General features: G+C 43.9%; 1 protein-coding gene across 2 annotated transcripts in view; it reads right to left on the bottom strand.

The window, feature by feature from the left end:
• Positions 1-603: 603 nt before the first annotated feature.
• kcnh3 (potassium voltage-gated channel, subfamily H (eag-related), member 3) overlaps positions 604-27,158 on the bottom strand; it is a 115,706-nt gene continuing 89,151 nt past the window's right edge. For both annotated transcript variants that reach the window (XM_067514963.1, XM_067514964.1), the window contains exons 8-15: positions 23,748-24,122; positions 19,190-19,389; positions 17,648-17,897; positions 9,172-9,386; positions 5,027-5,283; positions 4,469-4,569; positions 4,316-4,368; positions 604-3,765 (exon numbers count right to left, since the gene is read on the bottom strand). In XM_067514963.1, the coding sequence (XP_067371064.1) occupies positions 2,809-3,765; positions 4,316-4,368; positions 4,469-4,569; positions 5,027-5,283; positions 9,172-9,386; positions 17,648-17,897; positions 19,190-19,389; positions 23,748-24,122 (2,408 nt within the window). In that variant the 3' untranslated portion in view covers positions 604-2,808. The remainder of the gene's footprint in view (positions 3,766-4,315; positions 4,369-4,468; positions 4,570-5,026; positions 5,284-9,171; positions 9,387-17,647; positions 17,898-19,189; positions 19,390-23,747; positions 24,123-27,158) is intronic.

Genomic DNA, 27,158 nt, shown 5'->3' with positions numbered 1-27,158 from the left:
GTTTATATTTTGTTGCTGCTCGAAATTTGCAACAGAGAGTCACAACAGGGAGGAAGAGTGTTCAGACACTGAGGTTAAAAGAATGCTGTGTTAATGCTTAGGTCAGGGTGAACCAAATCCCCCCCCCCCCCCCCCCAAAAATCAAAAATGCACACACACACACACAAACGATCAGTCCCCATCCTACACCTACTAAAATAATCCAGTTCAGTTGTGCAGCACATCCTGCAGCCTCCACGCTGATCATTAATTATCACCTCATAAAGTTTGTGTCTGTCACTAACACCGGTTCTATTTGTTAGAACAAACCTAGAGGAGTGTTTAACAGTTACTGTTTTATCTGAGGATGATTCAACATTACAGAAAACTAATGTTTCTGCAAAACCAGCAGCTTTTCCTTCTTCCTTGGTCTTGGAGCAGACTTGATTCCTGCATGATAGCTTTTCCACAAAACCCTATTAATGGACCTTCTGGGTTTTTTCCAAACATCCCATGTTGTCGGTTTCAGAGAAGGGATCCTCACTGTACCTCAGCGGCTCCAATGCTAATAGACACAGACTTGGGCCAGTGGTTCCCAAGAGTAACACGAGTCTGAGATTGTACAAAACAACACTTCTTTTATTGTAGTACAGAATCCAATCCAAAGTTCATATGTAACAGCAGTCTTTAATAAAATACATCTGAAACCCAACAGCCTCCAGCCGGGCAGGTGGTTGTAGCCCTCAGCCCTCGACAGCTGATAAGCAGGCACATTCATCATGCAAAAATAAATAAATAAATAAATAAATAAAAAGCTTTGACATGCATTTGATTGAAACCCCCCAGCCCCAGAGGAACTGGCAGGTTCAGTACTCAGACATCAATGGGAGTTCTGGTCCGTGAATCTTTGTATTTCAATGTGTAAAGAGTCCAGACAGTCTCCTCCCCTGGTTCCATTACAGAAAACAGAAACCAGAGATGTGACTGTCTATATTACAAGGAATGTGATGCGCAAAGCACCTCATCAAAGGTAAACTGATGTAGAGAAGTCCTGAGACCTCCATAGCAATACAGCCTGGGGATTGTAGTTTCAGGGTTCGACTGGACCAGCAGTAGTTGGCTGTTGATGATAAAAGGTGTGTGTGTGTGTGTGCGCGCTACATAAGTAATGCGAAGGTTCCACTCAGTCTTGAGTGCGTACAGTCATGTCCCCATAGAGCTGGATATAAAACTTATTCCGATAATCCACCATCGATTCTTAAGTCCTGAGATCGATTTTTTTTTTTTTTTTGCTTCGTGTGAGTGATTCAGTTTTAGTTGCACAACGATGCCAATTTTCTGAGCGTCGCAAACCCTGCGAATTGATTTGGTCAATTTGGTCCAATAGTGTTTTGGAAAGTCTAGAAAATCGGCCTTTTATTTGATCCCAGTTCGTGTGAGCGGCGCCGAGAGTGGAGGTGGTTGCTAGTGTTTATGCTCTGTGGGCCCAAAAACACGAATGCAGGTCATTTCAAAGGCACCATGTTTTGATGCAGTGTCTGGTCCCACAGGGGAGCCGACACTAGCTGACAGCCGCAGATATCAGACCCGACTCCGGTTCGAACACGTGTGGTTGTTGACTGGCTTGTTAAGAAGTAAATATTGTGCTGCTCAGGGCTGTGGGAGAAGTTAAACTGGGCTTTACTGAGCTAAAACAGGAGGGAGAGAAGGAGAAATGAGCTGCTGCAAACCCAGCTCCATTCTGATTGGACTCTGGACTTTTTGAATCGATGTTGAATGGAATCGGATCAGTGCTGACATCCAGCCCCACTGCTCAGCTCATTCCTGTTACATGTCGCACACATGCAGTGCTTGTCCTCATACATATGCACACACAGCCTATATAAAATAAGTTAGTTACGCTTTAGATAAAGGTGCAAGCGTTCTCTGCAGGGGACCTGTAATGGCTTTTATCTCAATTCTGACTCACATGTTTGCCCGTAATTAACATGTGAAGGACTTTAGGGACGTTTTTTTTTTCTTGTAATGGTGAAGGCACGAATGGCTGGATGGCTAAAGCTCAGGAGTGACATGGGAGTGATGGTGTCAAACCATGTATGTATCTGGGTGCTGTTTAAAATATGTGTTTCCCCGCACTTTTATCATGAGTCTACCTTTTGTCTTTGGCACACAACAACCCCCCCACCCCCCGCCCCCCCCTAAGTATTCTGTTAGAAGTTAAACAACTGTGTGAGTGATGATTGCGTGTAAGACTGAAGAGATGGTTTGATGTCAGCTTAGTGTTTTACCTCCACCACATCCCTCTTTTTTCTATTGTGTTTTTTTTTTTTTTTTTTTAAAGTTGAGTTCCAGGTGAGTTGACGTGAATGTTTACATTCCCAAACCCGGTGCGATGTCTCTAATTATCTGGCTTTGGGTAAAGACACAATTTCCTGCTGAGATATGTGTTTTGCTCCTGCAGTTTGAAGAGGAGGCGACATCCATACTGGGTTTAAAAAGCAATAATTGTCATTTAGCTGCGAAGAGCGATGGACGGGGCTAAAAAGCTGTGGTCCTGTGGGGTCCAGTAGCTGTGGGGATGGACTGTTGACTCTGTAAGAGAGTTTGTGCTGCTGTAGTCCTGTGGTTCACCACTGTAGAAAAGGATCCTAAACGGTGATTCGCTCACAACCGGCGCCACGTCCCGGCCTCGCGGGCGTTTGTCGGTTTCCCGTGTGAACGGACCAGTTGTCTGTTTCCAGTCGTTGCTTTCCCTGATCGTTTCTCCGCTGCACTGCTCTGTTATTCGCTGCTACTCTAGTTTGCTCATTTTAACATCATACTGCTGTTTCATAATGCTGGCTCCTCTTCATCGATGAAGCGGATGTGCTCTGTGGAGGAACTTTCCTCCTCCACCTGTCGCCCCCATTCCTGCATCTCCAGCTCCTGGGGGCGAGTGACAAGCCTGGCCTCCCCATGGTGCGGCTGCGACTTACACCAAGGGGGAATCTGGGTGTCCCCCCATCTTCTCATTGCGCTAACAACGTCCGGAGATATGGGCAGCGAGACGGTGGAGGGATGGAGGGAGACGGTGGGGGATACGAGAGGGACGGAAGGCCTCAACCGACTATCTCCAGGGGAGGATGTGAGCGACGGTGGAGCTGAGCAGTGTGAGGATGAGGGAGGAAGGGTGTCCTGGGAGGAAGGCGGAGGGAGCAGGCCTCTACTGAGGCAACTGCCAGGTCGGGACAGGTGGGGACCTTGACAGGGGGAAAGAGATGACGATGAGGAAAGGGACATGGAAAAGGAGAAGGAGGGTGACGGTGTATGAGAGGTCAGAGGAGGGGGGTTCTGCACAGAGGGAAAGAATATTCCATTACTGGAGGAAGCCTGGACCCTTTGAGGGACTGGGGATCCGTCTGGAAGTCCTCCGTCCAGTGAAGGATGGTTGGAGATGTCAGGGAGCTTATTGTTGCCCTCTGGGGGTTTGGGTGGGGGCTCTGAAGAAAATGAATCAGGCCTATTTGGTGAATGAGGTGTTGGGAGAAGGCATCTTGGCAAACCCACTCCCTCCACGTCTCCCGTGTCTAACAGGAACGGAGTGTCCGGTCTCTGAAGGGAACAGGCTGTGGCTGGGGGTGGCACCACCGAACAGGAGCTGGGGCTGCTAGGAGGCAACGTTAAATTTGGCATCGTGTTTGTCGGGACTGGCTGTGGCGGTAGAGCCTGGAGGAGGGGCTTAAGCAGACGGGTCATTTCCTGCAGCTCCTGACTGAGCTGGGAGACTTGTTTAGAGAGACTGTTCATCTGTGTGGTGAAAAAAAAGAGGAAAGACAACAGAAAATCTCAAGGAGAATGGAGCAGGAGATAAAAAATGTTTAAAAATGTTAATTATTTTCTGTCCAATTCCACCAGGAAAGACACACACAGAAAGTTTGTCATAATAAATAAAATTAAAAAGCAAAGAATTTAGTTGTATTTACTAAATTAAAATTATAAGTCAAAATTTTGGCAGTATCATTATTACATGGATCAAAATCATGATAAACTTTAAAAAAAAAAATAGTTTCTTACAAACACAAACTTTGAGCATTGTATTTTGTATGGGTGGATTAAGAAAACATGACTGAAGGATAAAAGAAATTCTGCCGCAAACATTTCTATTAATAAAACAAGACCAATGACGTTGGAACAGTCGAAACTGATTTGATCATTTAAAGCTGTGACGTATCAGCATGGAAGAAGCAGACTGCAACCAAACGTCTGTTTATGAGCAAACGTACGATGTGGAGGTAATAATTAGAGCCTTGTGTGTGCAAACATCCATCATCATCATCATCATCAAGTCAGCACTCACCTCCTCAGTCAGTTTTGACACACTCTGCTTGATCTCAGTCTGCTCCCGGATCCCTACACACAACACAAACAACCACACATGAATATTAATCCTGCAGAAATCTGTGTTAATGTAAATCAGACACATGACCGGATCACGTGTGTCGTGCGTAACCTGGGTATGGGGAGGGAGGGGCTGCAGGAGACGGGCTGGGGCTGAACTCGAACTTCTGCGAGGAGGTGGAATTGCTCTCGGTTTCAATGCCGTCCACGAACCTATGCAGAGAGGAGGGATCAAACGCAAGAGTGTGTGTGGGGGGGGGGGGGGAGTGAAAGCACTAATTACAGTACGTAACCGTGTTGGCTCTGCAGAGCTTAAAGCCCCCACCCCCACCCCCTGCACTAGCAGCAGCCTTTTGTTCACACACCGCTGCACAGGAGATAGGGTGTCATTAGCCTCCGTGCACACTTGTTTGCTTTTCGTGCACGCGCATCATCCTACAGTGTGAAAACCTACACAACATCCAACAGCAGCCAGACCCCATGCGATCCACCAGCACTAGAATCTGCTCGTTGCCATGGCAGCCACACACTTATGCTGCAGTGACATGTTGTGCAGCAACTCCTCCTGTCTCCCTAATCTTTCAGTTTTTTGGTCATACTCGCTGTTTCTTCCTCTGCAGTGTGTGTGTGTGTGTGTGTGTGTGTGTGTGTGTGTGTGTGTGTGTGTTACCTGGGGCTGAGTTCGGGTGGCACGCTGCTGAAGCTGACCACCGGTATCTGCAGGGTGGCGGGGCGTGAGTGCTCGGAGGGAGCGCGGAAGGGCCTGGGTGGCAGGAGAGGGGAGCGCAGGGGCGAGTTGAGCCCCCTGCTGAGGCGCAGTGGGGAGCGAGGGGCTCGTGACACGGAGTTTTCCTCCTCATCGCCCTCCTCATCCTCACGGATAGATGGCAGCTTCTTTACCAAGCCGCCGTTGCTCTCCCAGTCCACCTGAGAGGAAGAGCAGAGGAGCAAAAACAGAATTTAGAAATGCTTTTGATGCATCACACACACACACACACACACACACACACACACACACACACACACACAGTAGAGTGCAATAGTGCTGCTGAACCAGCAGGTGGCACATAAACACAAGAGTTTCCCCTGTTTCCACAGTGATTGGTTAACGTAATGGACTCGCATCACTTCATGGAGCTTTTAAGGACACACATTTTCACACACACACAAACATTTAGAGTATTTCTTGATCAACTGTCATGTTCCTTTTATAAATAAAGCTTTGTGAGCATGTGATAATTTGCACAGGGACACGTACTGAAGTGATGTTCAGAGGTTAGTAAGTGTTTGTCTTCACTAGACCATCAAATATTTTAGTAACCAGGACTTTTTATTTTTAATATCATTAGTGCTAGTTTCATGTATATAGGTCGTAGAGCATTGGGTTGCGATGGCCGTGGGTTTGAATCCCACCCTGCCAGGTGTGGCCCCACCCAACCACCTTTGTGCCGACCCTGAGCCCGGATAAAATGGGAGGGTTGCGGCAGGAAGGGCATCCGGCGACCTCCTGGGTGGACAAGCTGCACGCTGTTGATCTTTGACTGCTAGTTTCATGTATGTCGGTAAAGTACTACTTAAAGTACTATATAAATAGTATGTCACTTTACTCTGATGGTTTATCTAAATCCATGACCGGTGTACAGACAACACACATGCCTGGTACCCAGCTCGGGGGTTTAATTTCCTAACAATAAATTAGAACAATTTGGGTTTGTCTTCATCTACATTTCATAATGTCACTAAACTACAGAGAATCCAGAGACCTTGTCCCTGTACACAAGGGACAAGGTCAAAACTAGTAGAGTGAATATAGTTTTGCCTCCGTCTTTGCCAAACTGCAAAGAGAAGCCTGTCATGCTACATTTAATACAGACTGCTGTGTTTGACTTTTCCTCATCGCTTTCTCTGGAGCACACACACACACACACACACACACACACACACACACACACACACACACACACACACACACACACACACACACACACACACACACACACACACACACACACACACACTCCCCCTGCAGTGACACTCGCCCCTCCATCAGCCACGTCCCTGCTTACGAACTGAATAATTTAAGTTGGCTTCACGCTGGGTCACTGAAACTTCCAGAAATGACTAAACCAGGAAGAACTCAATTGGTTGCGATGCAATAACAAAACGTTAAAAACCTGCAACAAATGCAAAACTCAACGTGAGTTTCTCAGGAAAGAATGAATGAAGATGTGTAATGTGCGACTGCAGCTGTGACTGGTCCATCAGGTTACTGTTCCTACATGCGTTGCGCTGCTTGAAGTTCATTTTTGTTAATGTTGTTGTGGGGCCACCAAACTTCAGACCTACCTCTGAAATCAGTGTTATTATTTACTCATAACTACCTGCTGTAGCTGTCATTGTACATGTGTGTGATGCTCTTTCATCACGTCTTCAGTGAGGAACAGAAAATAAAAGACTCTTTGCATCAAGTCTAACAAACTCATTACATCTACTTTAGATCGGCAGCTTTATTGATATACTGCTACTGTCCTACACAAACATTACCATCGCTCATGCACTGGGCTAGTGAACGTGTTTCATATCTCATCATGCAAACAAGCCAACATCCTTCATCTCCCTTTAATCAAGATGCTCTGTTCTGTCCCTGCATTCCTGCCTGCTCAGCATCCCCCACCCCTTTCCCACCAACTCCGTCTTCCACCCCCTCCTGTGCTGCCGTAGTGTATTTTTAGCCCTCTTGTTCTAATCTTAGCTCCCAGCGCCAGAGGAAAACGAGTGCTCTGCAATGCGGGGGCGTGATAAGTGTGTGTGCACTTGTGTCTGTGCGCGTGTACTGAAGTTTGCATCGTGTGATCGAGTCAGGCTGAGTGCAGCCACACATGGAAGTATGGAACTTGTGTGTGTGTGTGTGTGTGTGTGGCCATCACATATCAGCTTTATCAAATGTCATTGACCAATTATTTTTAAATTCGAGTCACTGCAGTCTATACCGGCCGAAAAGGAAACATTCTGGCCCAAAAAAGTGCAGCTGAACAAACCTGAAGTGGCACTGGTGCCGTATTTAAAGGGTACTTTTTATGCAATGGCGGTGTACTTGTACAGTATGTACTAATACATGCAGTACTTGGAGGTATACGGTAACAAGATGCAGAGTTTAGGGAAGAGGATGTGAACTTCAAAGCGAAATATACTTAAAGTATTTGGTAAATGAGTGGTGTCTATTGTAAAAAAAAACTAAACAACAACTAAACAACGTGGCGTTTGGTGATTGAATGAATCCGTAACTACAGGGTACAGGACGAACATAAGAGAGCAACAAAACTACCCGATGAAAGCATATCGCAAGTGAACTCATCTGTGAACTCTGATGTTTGTTTAATGACCCCCCCCCCCCCCCCAAACTGTGCACTGCAGTGGACGACACGCTGCACCAGCTATTAACTTTCAAGACAAGTACAATAGTATTTCTATATTTTGTGTGTGTATTTTCGAGTTCCACCTACGAGGTGTGTGGGGTCATTTACTACTCGTTACAGATTAAGTAGCGGTTCAGAAAATATGGTTTTGGAGTTTATGATGCAGCCTCTGTGTGGGAACTAACTCCAGCATCCATCTTGGATTAGACAGGAAATGTACATATTTGCTCTTACAGATAGGTGAGGTACAGTAAAAAAAAAAAAGTATTTGTACTTCATTACTTTCTGTGGTGCAATGATTAAACAGCGCAGGAACACGGAGCACAAAACGTGCTGTTAGATCCCCGTCTTTGTGCAGCATTGCTCAGAGCTCAGAGCTCTCAGTCCACTGGTTGCTCTTGCACATCGCATTTTTCTCCCAAGGCTCCGAGGTCACGACAGCCAATCTGCAGCCTGTGCATCACACGGAAAATCCAAGCATCTCTGAGATGACCTCAGCGTCTCAAGTCTCCTGTTTGTTGCTGGAGCTATTCTGCTTCCCTCTCGTGTGTCTTTGCTTTGAGGTGCAGGCTTCGTATTTCCAATTCACAGCAGCTCCCACCACACATACATATGCAAACGCACTCTGCTGGGCTGCAGGTACCTCACAGGTGTTGCATACATAAGTCGGATGGACATGTGCAGCCCGGGCCTGATATAAGATCTGAAAATGTACATCACTAAGACACACACACACACACACATCCAACCTCACATGGTGTGATATGTGTGCTGTGCCCCGGAGAAACAAACAGCACTGCAGTGCAAGAGCTGAACAGAAAATGAGATTGTAAAAGTTCCCCCTCCCCATGGTCTCTCCTCTCCCCCCTCCTCTTCGGCTGGAGTTATTTATATCGAGCGGAGTCCAATCTTAGCAGCAGCTGCGGGGGACACAGCCAGTCAGGGGGAGCCCGTGCTTTCCCTCCCCCCCGCTTTATTTTTAGCAACTGGGCAGCTTCAAACAGCAGCACTAAGCTATTTTTATCCCTGTGTTCTGCTCCCTCTGCTGCTGCTGCACCAGCCGGAGGCGCAGGTTGCGTGTTTGTGTGTTTTATGGCGGTAGTTCAGAAAAAGTGCGTGAACGCTGCGATGTGTGCGCAGATCAGTGTGTGCTTTTTAACGTGAGACCCCACTCACGGTGAAAGTCTCCTCAGCCACATGAACCTCTGAACACGCCCACAAACAGCAGTACTCAGTTGTCAGCTTGACATTTCCTTAATTACAGAGTTTATCTTTATCTTCTATAATTATCTGACAGAAAGTTTGACCAGCTTGCTGCATTAATGTCATTTTATCATTTTAGGGACTCACACACACACACACACACACCCATTTCATTGAAAACTCTGCGTGTACTCACGTCGGCCCCGTGGCCCTCTCGCAGGTTGTACGTGAGGTCGTGTTGTATCTCGCTGATGAACTTCTGGGCGTACTCGGGGTAGAGTCGGAGGACCTCGCGGAGGCCTTTGAGGCTGATGTACTGCAGGTCGCAGTAGGTCAGGGCCTTGACGTTGGCATTGGTCTTGATCACCTGCTCCTTCGTCAGGTAGTCTGAGCCAATCAGGTCTCCTTTACCTGGGGAGGTGCATCGACATACAGACTTGTTTACATGTGTACTTACAGCAGTTTTCAGCAGCTAGTGTCGACGCTCCTTTTCTTACTCTTGACTTCCTGCCAGTGTGTTCACCTGCTTTACATTAAAGCTGAATATGGTGCAGAAATGACTTAAAATGTGTAGTTTCATAGGTAGCAGTGGTATTTTCCCCTGATTTGGGAGTTGATTGTGTGGATTCAGCCATTAATCCATTGCCTGACAAGAAGCCAGGCTCAAAGCTGTTCGATTTTTTTCTTTGTAAGACCGTTATTATGCCAGTTTATTGACCATCTGGAGCCGATGGATGCGCTGCCGTGTCCAAATCACATGCTTTTTTTTTTTTTTTAAGATATCGCAGCAGGAAGACGAAGCGCCGCATGGTGTCGAGAGGCCAAGTGAAACTAGAGCTATGATAAATGGTTCACGTGTTCAATTGCGCAAATTAGGACACAAAATATTAGATATACATGCAAAATATTTTCATTCATTTATCAAATTTCCTTTTATTTTGCTGGAGCACGGTGTTTAAAAATACTCTGATTTTCTGTTTCCTGTGTCGGGCACCTCAGACTGTGTACACATCCTTTAGAGTGGAAATATTTCTGCTTCTCCTGTTTGGATTTCGGTTTATTGAGTCATCCAAGCTTTTTGTAAGTGCAACACTACAACGCAGGGATATTCCTTTAATACACAGTATAACTGGAAATGACTTGAGGCACAACAATTCCCCGTCCTCCCTCCGTGTTAATGCACCCTCTCAGCTAGACACCGTTTTTCTTCTGGATTTCCCAAAGCAGGATCAGTGCAGATTTTTTTTTTTTTTTTTTCCAGAGCAAATTATGGCCACCAACCACTGTTTCCCTTGAGCAAAACACGCCTGAGCGGATCTTATTTAGGAGACAAGCAGCAGACTTTTGACAGCGACTACAATGCAAAGAAGATGTCACTCAGGCATCTGAACAACTCAACCACACTGTGAAGCAAACCAAAGATGCTAATGTTCCAAACAATATGCAGGATAGTTGAACATATTATCAAGTACAATATGGTTTCAGAAGAAAATGTAACGTAACACAGTCCATAAGGGGCAGCATTAATTTGTGAGTCTTCTGGCAGACAAAGCCCCCTGCAGTATTAGGAGAAAGGGAAAAAAGTCGAACAAAAGCTGCACAGCTGAGAACAGAGCCGAGAGGAACAGAAAGCGGGGGCATCGAGAAAAACGAGCAGTGAGGGTACAGAGGCAAGATGGAGGAAGAGGAGGGGGAGGCAGGGTAGGGGAGAGGCGAGGTGAGCAGGGACCTAAAATGGGTGATGGAGTGTGGAGGGAGGCTGCAAGAAGGGAGGCTGAGAAGACGAGAGGAAAGTAGGCAAACAAAAGTGAAGAAGTGGGTGAGGGACCGAGTGCCGTCGAGGCCGCAGGCTGGAGCGGGCTGAGCGGGGGGAAATGGGTGGAAGAGAGGAGGGGAGAGGTGGGATAAGCTTGGATCATGCAGCCAGAGCAACAGCAGCTATTGGACACGGCTCTGTAACCCTCCTCCAAACCTCCAACCACCTTCACATCCTGCCGCCGCCGCCGCCGCCGCCGCCGCCGCCACCACCCATCTGTGCCTCGACTTAATTTGCCATGATGGGCTCTTCACATGCTCCGCCTGTCTCCTATCTTTGTCACATTACTCACATTCCCCCACCTCCCACCCCACGGTTCAGCTCCGATCGTCTCTGTCGGCGAGATGATGGAGCCGCGAGCGACAGCAGCGTGACGGAGAGCTTCTGCTCACGGTGGCTGCAAAAAGCTTGACGTGTTGTGTCTGAGAAGCTCATGTTATCAGTGATTTGGAGCCTTGGCTCGGCCGGTTTGTTGTCTCGGGTCTAAACAGGGTCTCAGCCGATCTCTGCTCTCGTTTTGAGAACAGAAGAAGTAGCTCAGTGGGATGATCTCCACACTGTAATAATATGAGGCTAATAGGCCTCAAGTCTGAACATCTCACACTGACACCGAACCTCCTTTTCCCAGCAGCCATCATAAATAATTAGGCTGCAGCTGTAATAAAGAAAAGCTCGTACCCCATTTATTGAATTTATAGTAACACCTCATATTACGCTCATTTGGTGTGATGGTCCAAGTGAAGGTCGATGTAAGATCGCGTATACGTACTGTAAATTATTCTTTTCGAACACTGGGCACGGATGGATTACTAAGCCCACCTACCTGTCAGAGAGGCCTCTGTGTGAAGTGAGAGCTGATATTTGTTGTCTGAAAACTCAGAGAGCTCAGCTAAAGGACAGGCAAACAGGAAAAATGACCCCTTCCACCATAAAAAGACAGAAACGAGACAAAAAGTGACACCTACACACACAGACACACACACCTGTCGGATTATAATTGTTGATGCTTTAATGTGTTCATCACTTTAATATCGCAACGATGGCGCTGATTTTAACGACCGTCCATGACGTTTTCACGATCACGCGTTCGGAATCTAACACTTAGCTGTGAATTTCCCATCAGGGATCAATAAAGTTGGAGGATTATTCTGTGTTTTGCCTCGTCAACTATATCCTGAAAAGTCCATTTATTTATTACATTAACGTAGTAGAGAGGAAGTATGAAGTAGCAGAACATGGAAATGAATAAGTAGTACACAAGTACAGCTCCGAATGTTGGAAAAATACTCTGCTGCTCATGGAGACAGTGAGTATTTACCAGTTTTTAATGGTGAAAATAGTCACCATTCATTTTCCACCGTACAGCTGTCGAGCTTTGATAAAATTGCTTGAAATGTTATTGCTCATGATGTGTGTGTGTGTGTGCGTGTGCGACATTACATATAACAGCTTCAACACGGACACAGCACAGGTTGTTGGTAAAGGCCATGATGGGCCTGCGTCCAGCGTCCTGCCTGGGTCCTGCAGGGCCCTGCTCCAGCATTAATAATCACAGTGCTTTAATAATGTAAAATCTTTTCATTATTAATACACACACTGCACCATATTCCCTCCACTGCTGCGCGCGTGTGTGTGTGAGATGATTATGATCAAATATGGGCAGGGGGCTTGACATTTGGAGGCAAATCCACAGCATCATACAGGTGCAAACTATTATTTCAATACATTCTGACCTTTTAAGAAACTGATTTCTCAGACATGTCCTTGTCTGTCTCTCACACACACACACACACTGTTCTTCCCTCATCTCTTCACGTATACACACCTTAGTAAAGCTGTCTGCTGGATTAGTGTTGCAAAAGCAACAAAGCACATCCGGAGGAAATTAGATTTCAGCCTGAGAGACGTCCAACTCATTCAGACAACAGTTGTCCCACGTGGGACAATCTGACCGCGCAATGACACATTTTTAGTTTTATATTGTTATGAGACTTTATTGAACATTTACTGTTAAACTCACTTTTTTGTATGTTTGTGTCTGTTGCTAAGCCTCTGAAATGACACAGGGATTAGTTTCTGAGCCGTGTTCAACTTTATAATTTGAACGTTAAAAACTAAATATGAAAATAAGAAGATTAATGCACAGAAAATAAATGCGAAGATTAAAAAAGTTAAACGTGTAAAGTCTCTCAAATAAAGAGGAGACTGATGCTTTTGACTTGTCTCCTCCAGTAAATTCTACATCAGCTCCAGTTGATTCAGAACTGACCAGCAGACCAGCTCCAGAAGGAGGAAATACGTGACACATCTGTTTCCTCTCAGTTTTTGGATTGACTTGAAAATTGTTTTACTCATTTTCATGGTCTCGCAGCAGCTTATTGGTCGGACTAGTTTTCAGTGAACGAGCCACTTGGACCTCTCCGCTCCTCTGGCACATGGGAGTGTTTTAGTTGTTTCGAATAAAACGTTTGCCGAGACAGTTTTACTTATGCTCTGTAACTGTTTCAGCAGGAGCTGAAAACATTTTCAGGAGTTTGACTCTGAGCAGCTCTGGACATTGTGACTGAATGTTTTCCACTTTCATTTACGTGACTTTAAGTGGAAAACTTCTCATGTACCACAGAGAAAATGTGCATTCGACTGGCTTCATGTAATGATGTAGTAGACTTTACAATGTGCATAAAGCTGCAACTTTATCTGATAATATCAGACAATAAATACTAATATTTGTCAGACCTTTTTCTGCTTTTGCCCGAACTTAAAATAATCATCAGGGTAACTGATATGATGGGGTTTTAGACTCCTTGCTGCGTAGGTCAGGTCAGAGGTGTTAACTTTCGACCATGTTTCCTTTTTGTTTTCTTTGCTGAGGAGACTGGACAACCTTAGTAAACCTGCTGCCACTGCAACCCGACTCTGGATAAGTGGACGATAATGGACGGACGCACGGAGGGACCAGCATTTATGAGATAATTCAGTCTCAAGCAAACTTCTTGCGCCTTTTGAGCAACACGGCAATGATGGGAGGAACTCTAACCAGTTACCTCCGCTTCCTCCTTCAGCAGGACGTAGGCTTCTTCAAAGTCTTCCCATCACAATAAAACAATGACTCGGAGTCCAAATCATTTCGGGAATGTGCAAAACTAGTAAAAGTCCATCTGCATTTATTATCTGAAAGTAATTTGCATTGTATTTCCAATGTGTGTATCACGTCTAACACCGGTGTACAGACAGCTGTGTAAAAAGAAGAAGGTTTAGTGTAAAGAACACGAGCTGCCTTGGAGAAAGGTCAACATGACGACAAAATGCCACCGTGTCTGACTTCAAGGGGCCGCAGACTAATGGAGAAGGGGGGGGGGGGGGCAGAATCACATCCCTTTCATCTAGTTTAAGGTCTTAATAGTGACACGCATTAGCCATTAAAACCATACATTAGTGTATGAGAGAATCCAAACTATGCGCAGAGCACAGAGAAGATGTATGAAGGTACATGTGACACGACTGAACAACATGTCACATGGTTCAGTCTTCTTCTATCCGCACACGTGTAGCCGCTGTCACATCGCATGAAATAACGGGGAAATAAAAGAAGTGATTGACGTTCGCAGTGTACCAAGGCTCATAAACACGTGTGATATTCGTGACCACGGTAAAAGCAGTCGTGCAGAGCAAGACTCCAGTTTTTCCACCTACACACTGTTTGCAAATCAGTCCAGTTTAATATTGGGCTTCACTGCCTGCACGTCCTCAGAGAGCGATGTGAGCGAGGACGCACCACTTCACGCATGCCAACACACACACACACACACACACACACACACAGTACAAAGATTAGGATACCTCCCCCCCCCCCATTACATTCCCGCTCTCCTGTTTTGGCTCCCCACACCGTGACAAGGCCCAGGACGGAAATCCAGCCTCAGCCTCGGTAGTGGCGGTTACATCAACCGCTGCCAGAATCCCCCATCTGTGCTCATTAGGACACACGTCTCTCCTTCCACCAGACATGGACGAACACAAATATGGACTGGAAGCTTTATTAGTATTTCAAGGATTTTTCTTTTTTCCTTCAGTATCTTACTTTTGGTCTTTTGAATCGCAAGTGCTAAATATTACATGGAACATGAATGAACACGAACATGCTGCCATAATGAAAATGATCTAACTCGTATATATTCATGCATTTCTGCGATTATTAAACTTTAGGGTCAGACTTTTGCAGAAATAGAAGAAATTCCAAAGGGTTCACAAACTTTCCAGCACCACTTATGCTCATGGCAAACCTGCTGTGATCACATTAACCCGTTATTTATTTATTTTACAACACGTAAAATGCAACTCGGACAATATCCCAACAGGCCACAACGGAGCCTTTGATGGCAGCGATGTGGGAAATCTGACTATGGAACTGCTCAAAATGCTAAACTGCCAGACGAAAAGTTCAGACCTGCCAGAAAATCCAATCAATCATCCAGCCCGAGTCGTGATTGATCAGGCCTCAAACCGAGAGTCAAACGCAGACGGTGCAAATTCAGACCAATTCAGTGTTTGAAGTGATATTAATCTGAAGCCATGTCTGCCTGGCATCACACACAGAGATGGGACAAGAATCCAGTGTACCGGGCATCGCAAAAGAAAATGATAGGATTGTTCTCACATTGTGTAATGAGATTACTGCAGTAATTCATGATGGCAGTACACTGAGGACTGAAACAGGAAGACGTCGAATAACAAACCGCACACATTTCTTTTGCTAATTTCAGTTTTCATACTACTGTCAGCCTCTTGTTTTAGCCGAAACCATCTCCCAGCCACAGTCACAGACAGTAATATTGTGTATCTCTAAGATTTCTCACCGGTATCTGCGCTGTTACACAAAATATTGAACGGAGGACTAATAACAGCAGCTGAGTCGCAGCAAAGACATCTGACAAAAAAAAACCTTCTGAAGTCTTCTCATGTTACAACAGCAGTTGATTAGTTGCACCTTCACACCTTTTCCAGAAAAGCTCTTTGCTTTCCTAAACCGCTTATTTTGGTAGGAGACGTTTCTGGTTTCTGGCGTGTGTGTGTGTGTGTGTGTGTGTGTGTGTGTGTGTGTGTGTGTGTGTGTGCACTGAGAGAACATACATACTGTACAAAACAGCTGTTCTTGGATAAAGAGAGAAACATAGCTGGAAATAACTTGACATTTGAAGTAATGCTGCTATTCTGGTCCAAGTCTTTTAGAGACTGTGCTTAATAAACATGTCTGCAACAGCTCACACATCTATGTCCTCCATCCATTATCTTTGTTCACAATCACAGGGGGGTGGAGCCTATCCCAGCTGTCATATGAAAAAACAATCTGCTTCCTGTGAGGCCGTGCTTTGGCTTAAACATCTTCTAAACGGGTCTGAACCGGCTTCTCGGACTTTGAGCGTCATCAGTTTTAGGTAGTTTTTGGTAGTTTTCGGCTTCTCCATTGGTTTCTATTGCAAAGAGTTGTACTCAGCTGGAGTGTGTGACATCACTCCCACCGACTCGCAGCTTTTTTTCTTCAGTCCACTTTCAGCTGTCGTAGGCAGATTCCACATCAAATTCGATTCGGGGCAACGTGACTCTCACAGTGGGAGCACTTATGGTTTTTGATCGGTGCTGCTAGGAGTCGAGACAGGATGATCCGCACATCACAACCACAAAAGTGAGCCCATCACCTGCTTGTCTGCTTTACGTCTGTGAAGACGTCAGTCCTCCAGGCCGTATTGTCCCAAAAGTGCTGTTCACTGGCAAATGAACGTGCTTGTCCTGTTTCACTTCCTGTTAGCTTACAACACTGGTTGGTGCCGTTTATGTAGTTAAAGTTACTATATATAACTTATATTAGCGCTTAGCATTCGATCGTAATACACAGAAATCATTTGCTTTTGTACAATTTCTATTCTTACTTTTATGCAACATACTTAATATACCCAAGTATTTAATATGTACTTTTTCCCATAAGGATCATTAAGCTCTCCTGTCCTCATCTTCAGTCGGAGTTAGAGATTTTCCATGCAGAACATGATTCATGATTCTTGTCCAAAGTAACATTAGAAACTAGAAGTATTCCAGACGTACATTAGAAACTGGAGTATTCCTACCACCTACAAACATCAATCCGCCATCTTCAATGTCTTTAGTTTGCCATATGTGACGACTGATAGCAGGACATGCTGCATCTCTATTGGGGGATTGAAGGTTTACCCTGCACAGCTCAGAGGGATCCGCTCTGTGGGAAGCCTCAGTGTCAAACATGGAGATAACTCCTTAAAGCCGCAAACAACAGCTCTTTATCAGCTCTGCTCTCCCTGTGCCTCACATTTGTCTTTTTGTTCTTTACTTCCGCCTAATTTCCACCACATTCTGACCAGTTTAAACTGAAACAAGCACCATGAAATGTGTCTTTTCCTCCTCAAAGTCCACACTTTTTCAAAAGCCTTTGATATCAAGGAGTCTCCTACTCAACCAGGCCGTTATTGGAGCAGTCGTCAAATTAAAGCCTATCACCTTCATTAACTGTGCAATACAGTGCCCTGCTGATCACGATCAGCTCACATCCTCTCATTAAGTCTCAGTTTGACATGTAATTGTCTACCCCAACCACGGGGGTACTGTGAAGCTTTTACTCAATTCTGTACCTCAAATTTAGGCACAATTTCCTTCAAATAACAGACCCCCCCCCCCCCCCTTTGGTGTGTTTTAGTTTCATTAGATAACCAGCATGTAAGCCTGCAATCTGACAGTCAACAGAACAAAACTCACACTTCACATTTTCAGCTGCTGTTCTGGAGACTGATAGTAAACTGTTCTATCTGCGACCACCGTCCTGACTCACCCAGAATGGCCAGCACAGTGTTGTCCTTCAGCACCTCCATGGACCCGGAGCACACAAAGTAGATGGCCTGCAGGGCGTCTCCCTGCCGGATGAGGAATTCGCCCGGCGCGCAGAAGGACGTCTTGATGATGAGGGACAGGGAGCGCAGGCAGCCCCTGCTGGCCGACTCAAACAGGGGCAGCTGGAGCAGCTCCTTGTTAAGGTGCATGGCGATGTCGGCCCTCAGCTCGTCTGGAAAGTCCTTCAGGAGCTGAAGAGGAGGAGACGGCTCACACTTAATACATCAGCAAAACACTTAACCTCATTTAGTGAAGTGAAAGCAGCAATTCCTGAGGGACTTATGTGACTACACAGAAAAGGTTCAGCTGAAAACAGCAGACATTTTGACTCAGTCAAACACTGGGGCAACAGTAAGTCCCAAGTTGAACTGGCAGAGCGTCGACAATTTCTCCGCGGAATTAATAGCATTTCAAAATAAAATACATAATAAACAACAAATTACCGGGCAGATACGGGAAACAGTAAGTGACGAGTGAAGGGAGGATGATGTTCCAGCCCACATACATTATTTATACAGTGCAACGGAAAACGCATGTGGTACTTTCACTTACTGTATTATTATTGTTGCGTATGGAAGATTAATACAATATACAGGGCAGTTCAATTACTGCCATACTACGGGGATTTATTGCCATGTCCTCTGCTTCATGGTATGATTTGAAACAGAAGTCAGCTGAAAAATGAGCCTGTACTTAGTTAAGTTCGCAGCAGCTTCGCTGGAGGAGAAAAACGGCCACGAAAAGCTCCGATTGTCATCTGTGGAGAAAAAAACCCTGTAAAGTGATTTACTGTAACAATATATTATGGGATCCAGCTCATCTTTAATGTTGCATCTGGTATATTATTTAATATTTCCAGTTACACGGTAAAAATGAGGTATATCACATAATTATTTTTTAAATTGTATTTCCTACAGAAAGCCAGTATTTACAAAATGCTTTCTCGTTCATGTTTTTCTGCTTTCCTCTAAATGTTTTTGTCGTTTTCTTCAGCAAAGAAAGAATAAAATACATTTTCAGCAACCTTGGTTTCATTTCAGCCAGTGCGAAACACACAAAAACATGTTTTCCTTTAATGCCTGGGCCATTTTCCAGACGTTTCTTAAGTTGTACAGTAGGTTAGGCAAGGACCAGTATAGGTTAGTATAGATTTTTCCCAATTTAGCACAAAAGAAAATCAGAAATAGTAAATGTTCAATCCAACATCGGTTATAAACTTTTGCGTCTGTTACCTAGCAACAGAAATTGTTATCCCCATCTTTGTTCAGTTGTGCGGCGTAGCAGGCTGAGATAATTCTGCTGTGTCAGTACATTCACTCTGAAAATCTCTTTACACAAGCTACACAATATGGTGGAAACGTGACTGTGGGAGGTTTGTGAAATCCACTCTGCAAGGCTAGAAACCATTACATGAACTGTACGTGGGAACAAAAGGGGTGAAAGTGAAAGTGTTGATGTGAAAGCGAGCCCCCTCTGTCCTCACCTCATTAACGTCTATCCCGTTGTTGACTGACCAGGTGGTCTGGAAACACTCCAGCATGCGCTGCTCCAAGGTCTTGGGCAGCCGGTGGACCCTGATGAAGTCCTTCAGGTCCTTGGTGCGGGTGTGGTAGAGAGAGCGGCGTGAGTACATCCTCTGGATGATGGCCGTCACGTTACCAAACACCACTGCGTGCATCAGCGCTGGAGACAGAGGAATAGTCGTTACTTTAAAAAAAATATAATTATGATTATACAATAAAGTGTTTGTCTTTTATCCAGAATGGTCCACATGGACATCCCATAATACTTCTGCACAGCAGGAAGCTTTACAGGATGTTCTAATAAGAAGTTTTATAAGAAGTACTGTTTTCCCAAATAATCCCAGTGGTCAGTAAATTCTTTACCTCCCGTGAACAAAACACTTACAGTAACAGCTAAAAGGCTCTAAAACTCCGAACAGCTCCACTTCCTTTATGGCCGAGGTTTCCCTGCGTGGGTGTGCGACAGCCATCCCTTAATCAACCAGCGGAACTAGAACTACCTGCTTTATGATGCGTGTACTGCAGCTTCTGTCCCTGAACTTCATCACTGCTCAGGTAGAAAAGCTGCTGCAACAGCGCACAGACCACAGGCCACTCGCACAGTTCACTGACATTCAGACTAATGACGTTATTTTAGGATGACTGCTCCCCCAGGCAGAGAGACCCCCTGTAAAAATGTATAAATATCTTTGAAGTTACACTGCGGCTCATCATAAACTGAGTTCGAGTATAAAACTCAGGGAGATTTGTGAAGCTGCGATCTCCTTCCCTCTCGCAGAGCTCGTTCTCCTTTGATAGTGGACTGAACACACATAATAATCTGTGGGGTGAATGTTTTAAAATCCAAAAGAAAAGAAAAATCACCACAAAGGCCAAGGGCGATTAAAGATTGGGGCTGTCTCTATTCTATGTCTTTCTTACTGCCACCAAATCACATGAAAAGACCAAAAACCAACTCTGTGTTGCACTCAATTCCTGCACGGCCCCTTTAAAAAATATCTTTCAAACTGGGCCACAAATGCATTGTTTTGATTTCAAAGACTACAGCAAGTCCTTTTCTTTCCTTTTCTTCAGCCAATAGTACATTTGTTGAACACTAACTCACACACACAGTGTATGTGGGTCTGAATCAATACAACGGGCAGTATGGGCTGTTACATCAGTCTGCAAACCACAATCAGGATGAGAAAAAACAGCCTCGGTGTGAGAGATAACTGTTCAAATTAAGAAATACGAGATGACAATTTAACATTGACACAAAATGAGAAAAAAACAAATGAGAATTTCAAAACTAATGAATTAAAAAAATTATATTTTACCTATAGAAACGGTCGTTCTCTAAATTTCAAGCATTATCTTTCTTCTTTATTTTAAAAAATACCATGATCACATTTTTTATGAGGAAGAAACCCGTCACAGAGTAAAACAATGCACCTCAGTGACACAGTGTGTAAAAACAAAACCAAATTCTGATGCATGTTGCACTTTTTCCATTATTATTACTAATATTTAGCAAGGTTGTGCAGAATTGACAGGAAATTGGTTCAATTAATTGCGACATGGTGTCTTCCTGGGGGACTGAACAACGGAGCTCTATGCCACAAACACATAAGCTGAAATTAGGTTCTGAACCCCGAGTTAATAGAACCGTTAACATAGGCAGAAATACAGTAAATCTCAGGCCTTATCCTTTCAGACAGCAGAGTATGAAGCTAAGCTAAAATACACACATGTATTGCTAAAAGTGTGTTTGTGTGGCTATTTGCAGCCCGACTATTGCTCACTGAGGCCTGAGGCGCGATCCCTGCATGTGATTTGTCCTCTAACTATAAAATCCACTCCCTCCATTTCTATCTTATTTCTTCATTAATTGCTTTGCACATTCAGTTCTCTTTATTGTATGTCTGCACCAGCATATGAATCCATATGAATTTGTGAGTGCAACGAGCAATAAAAGCCGCTGTATTTGTCCAAATGATTGGATTTCATTTTAGGGCCCATTTTATTTGCCTTGTAAATCCTGCCTGTGGGCTCAATCTACAGAAAGTGCAATTTTCCTTCTTATTGTTCCTGTGTATGCTGATGATACTCAATTATTCCTTCCTTTGTATCAGCAGGACACTAACTGCATTAAGTCCATGCTTGATAAGGCCAGTGGGTAAAGAGGATTGTGGTTTCGCAGCAGCTGCCCTAAAGTGTTGGAACAGCCTTCTGCTTTCAGCTATTTGTTCCCCTCTGTTGACACTGTTGAGGTAAAGGACGTACATGTTTTCAGTGCCCTTTAGTTATTCTTTGCACCTTTAGCATCTCTCATGTTTCACTCATGTTTACTTTCAATTTATTTGACCTGGATGCTGGAACTACTCAAAGAACTACTAATTCACTTAAGTAGAGTGAATTAATAGTTAATAAAAACACCAGCATCAGTTTAAAATCAATTCTAAAATGAACTGGATGCCAATGGAGCGAGCAAAGAAACTTTTCTTTCCCAGAAAAAAAGACTGCAATTGATCAAAAACAGCCATTTCTAGAACTTCTGAGAGACAGTGAAGTTGAGACACAGGTTTAAGGAGATAAAAGACATGGCCCCTTCAATATTAAAACCTCTGTTAAAAGCTAGAACAACATCCAAAGGACAATGAGTAGGATTCCCGTGCTTCACCATCTCAGTAAGAGCGAGGAGAGAAACAGGCTCAAACAGAGCCTGCGGGAGAAAAGTCAAGAGCAGCATTATTTTTATCCCGTGTAACTTTGGCTAATTTCTCAATAAAATGCATAAGAAACATATCACAGGCAGCACTTGGCACATCTGTGAGCACAGATGTGCATGAATTAATTACAGAATTTATGGCTCTGAATAAAACCCTAGGACGGTGACAGTCAGGATAAATTATTGAAATTTAGCAGCTTTCACGGCCCTCAGATAGTCCGACAAAGAGTCCCTCAGAACATCCAGAGGTACTTCCACCTTTGTTGAGATTGCCTGCAGCGCTGCCTGACAGTGCGTATGGTGTCATTCAGCCAAGGCTCTATGGCTGACTTTGAAGATGTGCGCCTTAAGAGGGCAGAGTGCAGAATAGCAGCGCAGGTAGAGTTAAAAGAAGAGAGAAAATCCTATGGGCCTGAGTGAGATACCAACCCCCTCCATGGCATAAATCTCAGGGACTGTGAAAGCGGCAGCAAAGTCTCCAGCAGCTGATGAAGTGGTAGCACGGCGGGGAACAATCTGGGCTTTGCACATGGACGGGGGGGACTGTAAAATGGCCGACTCAATAAGTGTGTTTCCTAAGTTTCCCATGTGTGGGTCCAATGAGTCCATTAAACTTTTCAAATCATTCGCTAATTGATGAGAAGGACAACAAACGTTAAAAACCTCACCTATTAGAAGCTTTTCATATTTAGGGATGATGGCAGCTAAAAGTGTCAAAAAGACTTGAGGCTGTAATTGGTGCTAAAGGTGCTTCAAAGGTTGTGAATACTTATGTACACGTGATTTTTTTTTTTTAAATTTGTAATAATTTTGCAAAGATTTCCAACAAATGTCTTTGTCTGACTAATGAAAACCAATCAATGGCATGTTAAGGCTCCAGTGAAGCTGGAAGAACTTGTGTAGTCAAAGATAAAAAAGACTTTTTAAAACTCAAACCAAGTTTGTGAAGGAGAGGTGATGCTGTCTGCATTTCTACAACGGTGGGTACTGAAATATTTTAACCGTGCCGTAAAATCAATCAGCTGCTCCATGGCGTGAAAAATGAACAGACTATCAGCTCAGTAGATGTTTCACAACAACTTAGGTTCACATATTTAATTCCCTTTGAAACCTGTGTGTGTTTGTCTGAAGATGGCATCATACAGTGCAACTCACTTTTAAGAAGTTCCACTGAAGGTTTTATCAAAAGCTGCAATAAAGTTCACAATAAAGTTATTGGCTCTTTTTTTTTTAAGGTCAAGTAGAGATTTTGAGCCTTGAAATGTACCATCTTCAATTATCTCCTTTATTTTTAACAACTGGATTCGTCTAAATATAAAGAGATAACTAAAGATAACTAAAGAGAAAAAGTCCTATTTTGCAAAAACCAGACATCTTTTCTATAAACTCTTTATGTGTGAACAAACTTTACACCACTTTTCACTGAAATCAGTCCCGTAGTTTTTAACATATCCTGAAAACAAACACTCAAACATGCAACGAAAGCCTTCGGTCAAGAAAGTGAGACCAATGACACAGTAAATGGAAGACTTTCTGTGTGTGTGTGTGTGTGTGTGTGTGTGTGTGTGTGTGTGTGTGTGTGTGTGTGTGTGTGTGTGTATCTATTGTTCATAACTAATATAAAAAAGGGATGATTCTTAAAAATAAACAAAGATCAAAATGTGCTCAGCCATCAGATAATAACGTGAGTACTTAAGACGGAGAAGAGCAGAAGTTCCTCACAGCCAGAGAGGAAACACTAGCACATATACAATGTGGAGAAATGAGGGGCAGAGCCACACACACACACACACACACACACTTCTTACCTCCTATGAGCATGGTGCAGATGGAGAAGATCTTCTCTGAGTCCGTGTTGGCCGACACATTTCCAAACCCCACACTGGTCAGACTGCTCAGAGCAAAGTACAGTGACGTCACGTAGCTGCTACGCATTGACGGCCCACCGCCCTGCACCAACAGACCCCCGGACCCGGTGCTTGTCCCCGACACCGCCTCGCCCTCCGACATGTTTCTGTAGTACTGGCTGGAGTTCCAGGTGCTCTGGCCTCCGACCTCTGACCCCGACGTGTTCCAGTGGCTGCTGTTGGCTGGGACGCTGCTGACCGTGGAGGGGACCATCGTCGTCAGGGGGGAGGGGAAGTAAGGGGTACCCAGACGCTTGGCCAGCTCATGGAGCCAACCTGGGAGAGACAGGCGGAGAAAAAAATGAAGTAAAAAACTAATCTAAATACATATGTCAATATATTATTATTATTAATAATAATAATAATAATAATAACAATAATAAATTTGTTTCAAAACTACTATGTAAACTAATATTTACCAGTTCTTTGCTTAGCACATTATTCACTAGTTCTTTCACATGGTTGTAATAAATGAGCAACTTAAAAACTACTCTTTTTTTTTCACAGAAATTATGACAAAAGTTTGCAGGAAATTGGCTGTAAACACAAGACTAATTTATGTGGAAAATCCGATTTATGTAATAATGTATTACTGCCACGCACACATATTGGCTGACGTATGCAGGAGATTTATACTGCAACACGGCTCTAGTTTCTTCCATTGTACATACAAAGTATATAACTAATTATAACATTTCATAAGTAAAAAAAAAATAAATCAATAACTGTTGGGGGCTCCATGATATGCCGCTGTAAAAGGCGTCTTTATGCATAAGGAGCACTTCATACATATATCTGTGCCACTTTCAGCTAAGGGTCTAATTACTTCTTCATGACCTCATGAATTTACATCTCCAGGCTCCTGCAGGATCCACAGTGACTTTTTAAACTCACACGTAGACGGAACTCGTCCTCCTCATCTGTATATAGCCCTGGGACATGGGTGTCCTTCTCTGTCTAACGGGACATCTTAGACTCAAAAGAAACAATCAATTTAACAGTGGTCCCCTGGACCCACAGTGTCTCTAAACCTGGATTAAGACAGATGGACCCCAGAGGGGAAAAAGAGAAAGGTATGAAAGTAGAAAGTGCAGGAGAACAAATAAATTATTGAGAAAAAGGTGCTTGTTGCTGAGCCACCGGCAGCTAAACCAGAAATCCTGAAAGAAGCGTTATGAATATTGATCTCCAGCATCACACACTTCAGACAAGCAGCCTTGACCTTGTGTTTGCGTGTTTGTGTGCGAGCTCTCAGACACCGAGACCGGCCTGTCAGCATAAATCAGCAGAACGGCGCTGAGAGCAGACTCGCAGTCAGGCGGCTAAACCAACAACATTAGATGATTTAACACCTGAGTAGTTTCCTAATTACTTTGTCATTAGCACAACTTAACCTCCTCCGGTCCATCCTGTGGAACTTGGACCTGATGAAGACTGTATTTTTCAAAACAAAAGTACAAAGGATTTTATTTATTTTGTTGTCTTGAATAAGGGAATGTGGAGGGTGTTACTGTGCTGATTTAAAGTCTGAATCGCAGAAGACACACATCACCGAAGTGGGAGATTTGTCCGTTTCGGTGGATCATAGACTAATTGTATGAATGTAGATTAGGCTGAAAAAGGACTTTTTGTGACATTTAACCTACACAAAAGCATATGCATCATTTCTGTCCGGTCACTCATCTGACAAGGAGATTCTACATTTTTATCAAGTAATCAAACAACATAAATCAGTAAATCTCCAGTGAGTAAAGTGGCAGAGATAAGTCAATATCCAAAAGTCTCTTTAAGAACACAATTTTTCATAAAGCTACAGAACTCAATATTTAGTTTATGACATTAAAAACAGAAAATGTTTGTAAATGAAACATTACAGTGTTTTTTTTTAACATAAACTCAGAAAGAGAATGTTGCACTGATTATCGTAGATCATCCACTTAGCAGTTACTTAGCAGTTACTAAATAAGATTCCACAAGAATGTATTCAGTCACATACTGCTACAGAAGGCATGTGAGGCTCAAAATCTGTCTATGAGGACATGTCCTCCTTTCAAAGTAGTTGATGCAAACGTCTACCGTACATAGCTTGTTGATGCATCGCGCAAGAATCAGACAAGCATATTAATTAAGTACAACTGCAGTAGGTCGTGCGTCAGTTACCTTAGTTTTAAATGCACTTTTCTGAGTTAGTAAACTACACATACAATCACTTTACTACACTGTCGACCCTCGTCCCTTGCTGTCGTGTCTCCCAAACCTACGAGACACCGCATTCGCCTCCATCGCACGCACAGCCGCGAGCACATACAACAGATCCAGAAAGAAAGTACGTCCAGCGTTACCTTGTAAATAGTGTAGACTGAAGAACGATTACAATCATCGTAGGAACACTACCTGCAAACTAGTAGCTAGTTAAGTTGCTCAGCGTCTCAGAGTGTTTGGGGTAAATATGCACCCTCCCCAAAGCTGACACAGGTTTTTCGTAGCCTTGCTATAAAATGTTTTCAGTGACTTCAGTGACTCAGAATAGCAATATTCTCTCTGTCCGTTGTGCTGATTTGTTTGTGTAGCAGTTTCATGGAGCTGAGCGTACGAGCTGTCCGTGGTGCTGAAGTCCTGTTTGCCATTACGTCCAGGGATGCAGTCGCACATTTGCTTTTACCGCGGCAAAGATTTGGCCCAAAGTTAGTGAGCTCTAATGTAATCACCACGATCAGTAATTGTGCTACCAATAAATGACTTAATGTAGCTGACTGGTACCTGAATGTAATGATAGGTGAGTTATGTTTCTGCATAAGCAAGATATAGTAAAAAGATTATGCCTGTAGAGTGTAAGTGAGTCAGTAGGATAAGAAGCAGCTGAGCTATGTGTAGACATCCTATATATAGCTCTTCGTGTTGTATAAATACCTCCTGGCTGTCTGCCTTGGAAACAGTTGCGAGGTTTAGTTTTGTCTTGACCTGTTTTTGACATAAATCTTGTTTACGTTGACATGTGGAAAATCTGAGAAAATCGTTAAGACATGTGGATATCAGCTGACTGACGGGACTGAAGAAAACCTGGCAGATTTCTGAATATGGACTTTGCTCCCAGGCTCATTCAGAGCTTGTCGTTCATTGGCCAAAACGAGAATCCCATCTCTGGATCATCTTCCAATGTCACTGAGAGAATAAGGTATGAAACTATGTGTGTGTGTGTATGAAGGAAGTAAGACTAGTTTAGAATAGTACCTGCAGGGTTCAGTGTATTGTGATGCAAAACTGCAGTTTGGGAAGAACTTTTCATGCACTATGTAATTAGAGAGCAACAGC

This window comes from Channa argus, chromosome 9 (assembly GCF_033026475.1).
Source record: "Channa argus isolate prfri chromosome 9, Channa argus male v1.0, whole genome shotgun sequence".
In the NCBI taxonomy this organism is placed as follows: domain Eukaryota; kingdom Metazoa; phylum Chordata; class Actinopteri; order Anabantiformes; family Channidae; genus Channa; species Channa argus.
The sequence above is the reverse complement of the archived record's forward strand: the minus strand, read 5'-3'. Positions and strand labels throughout refer to the sequence as shown.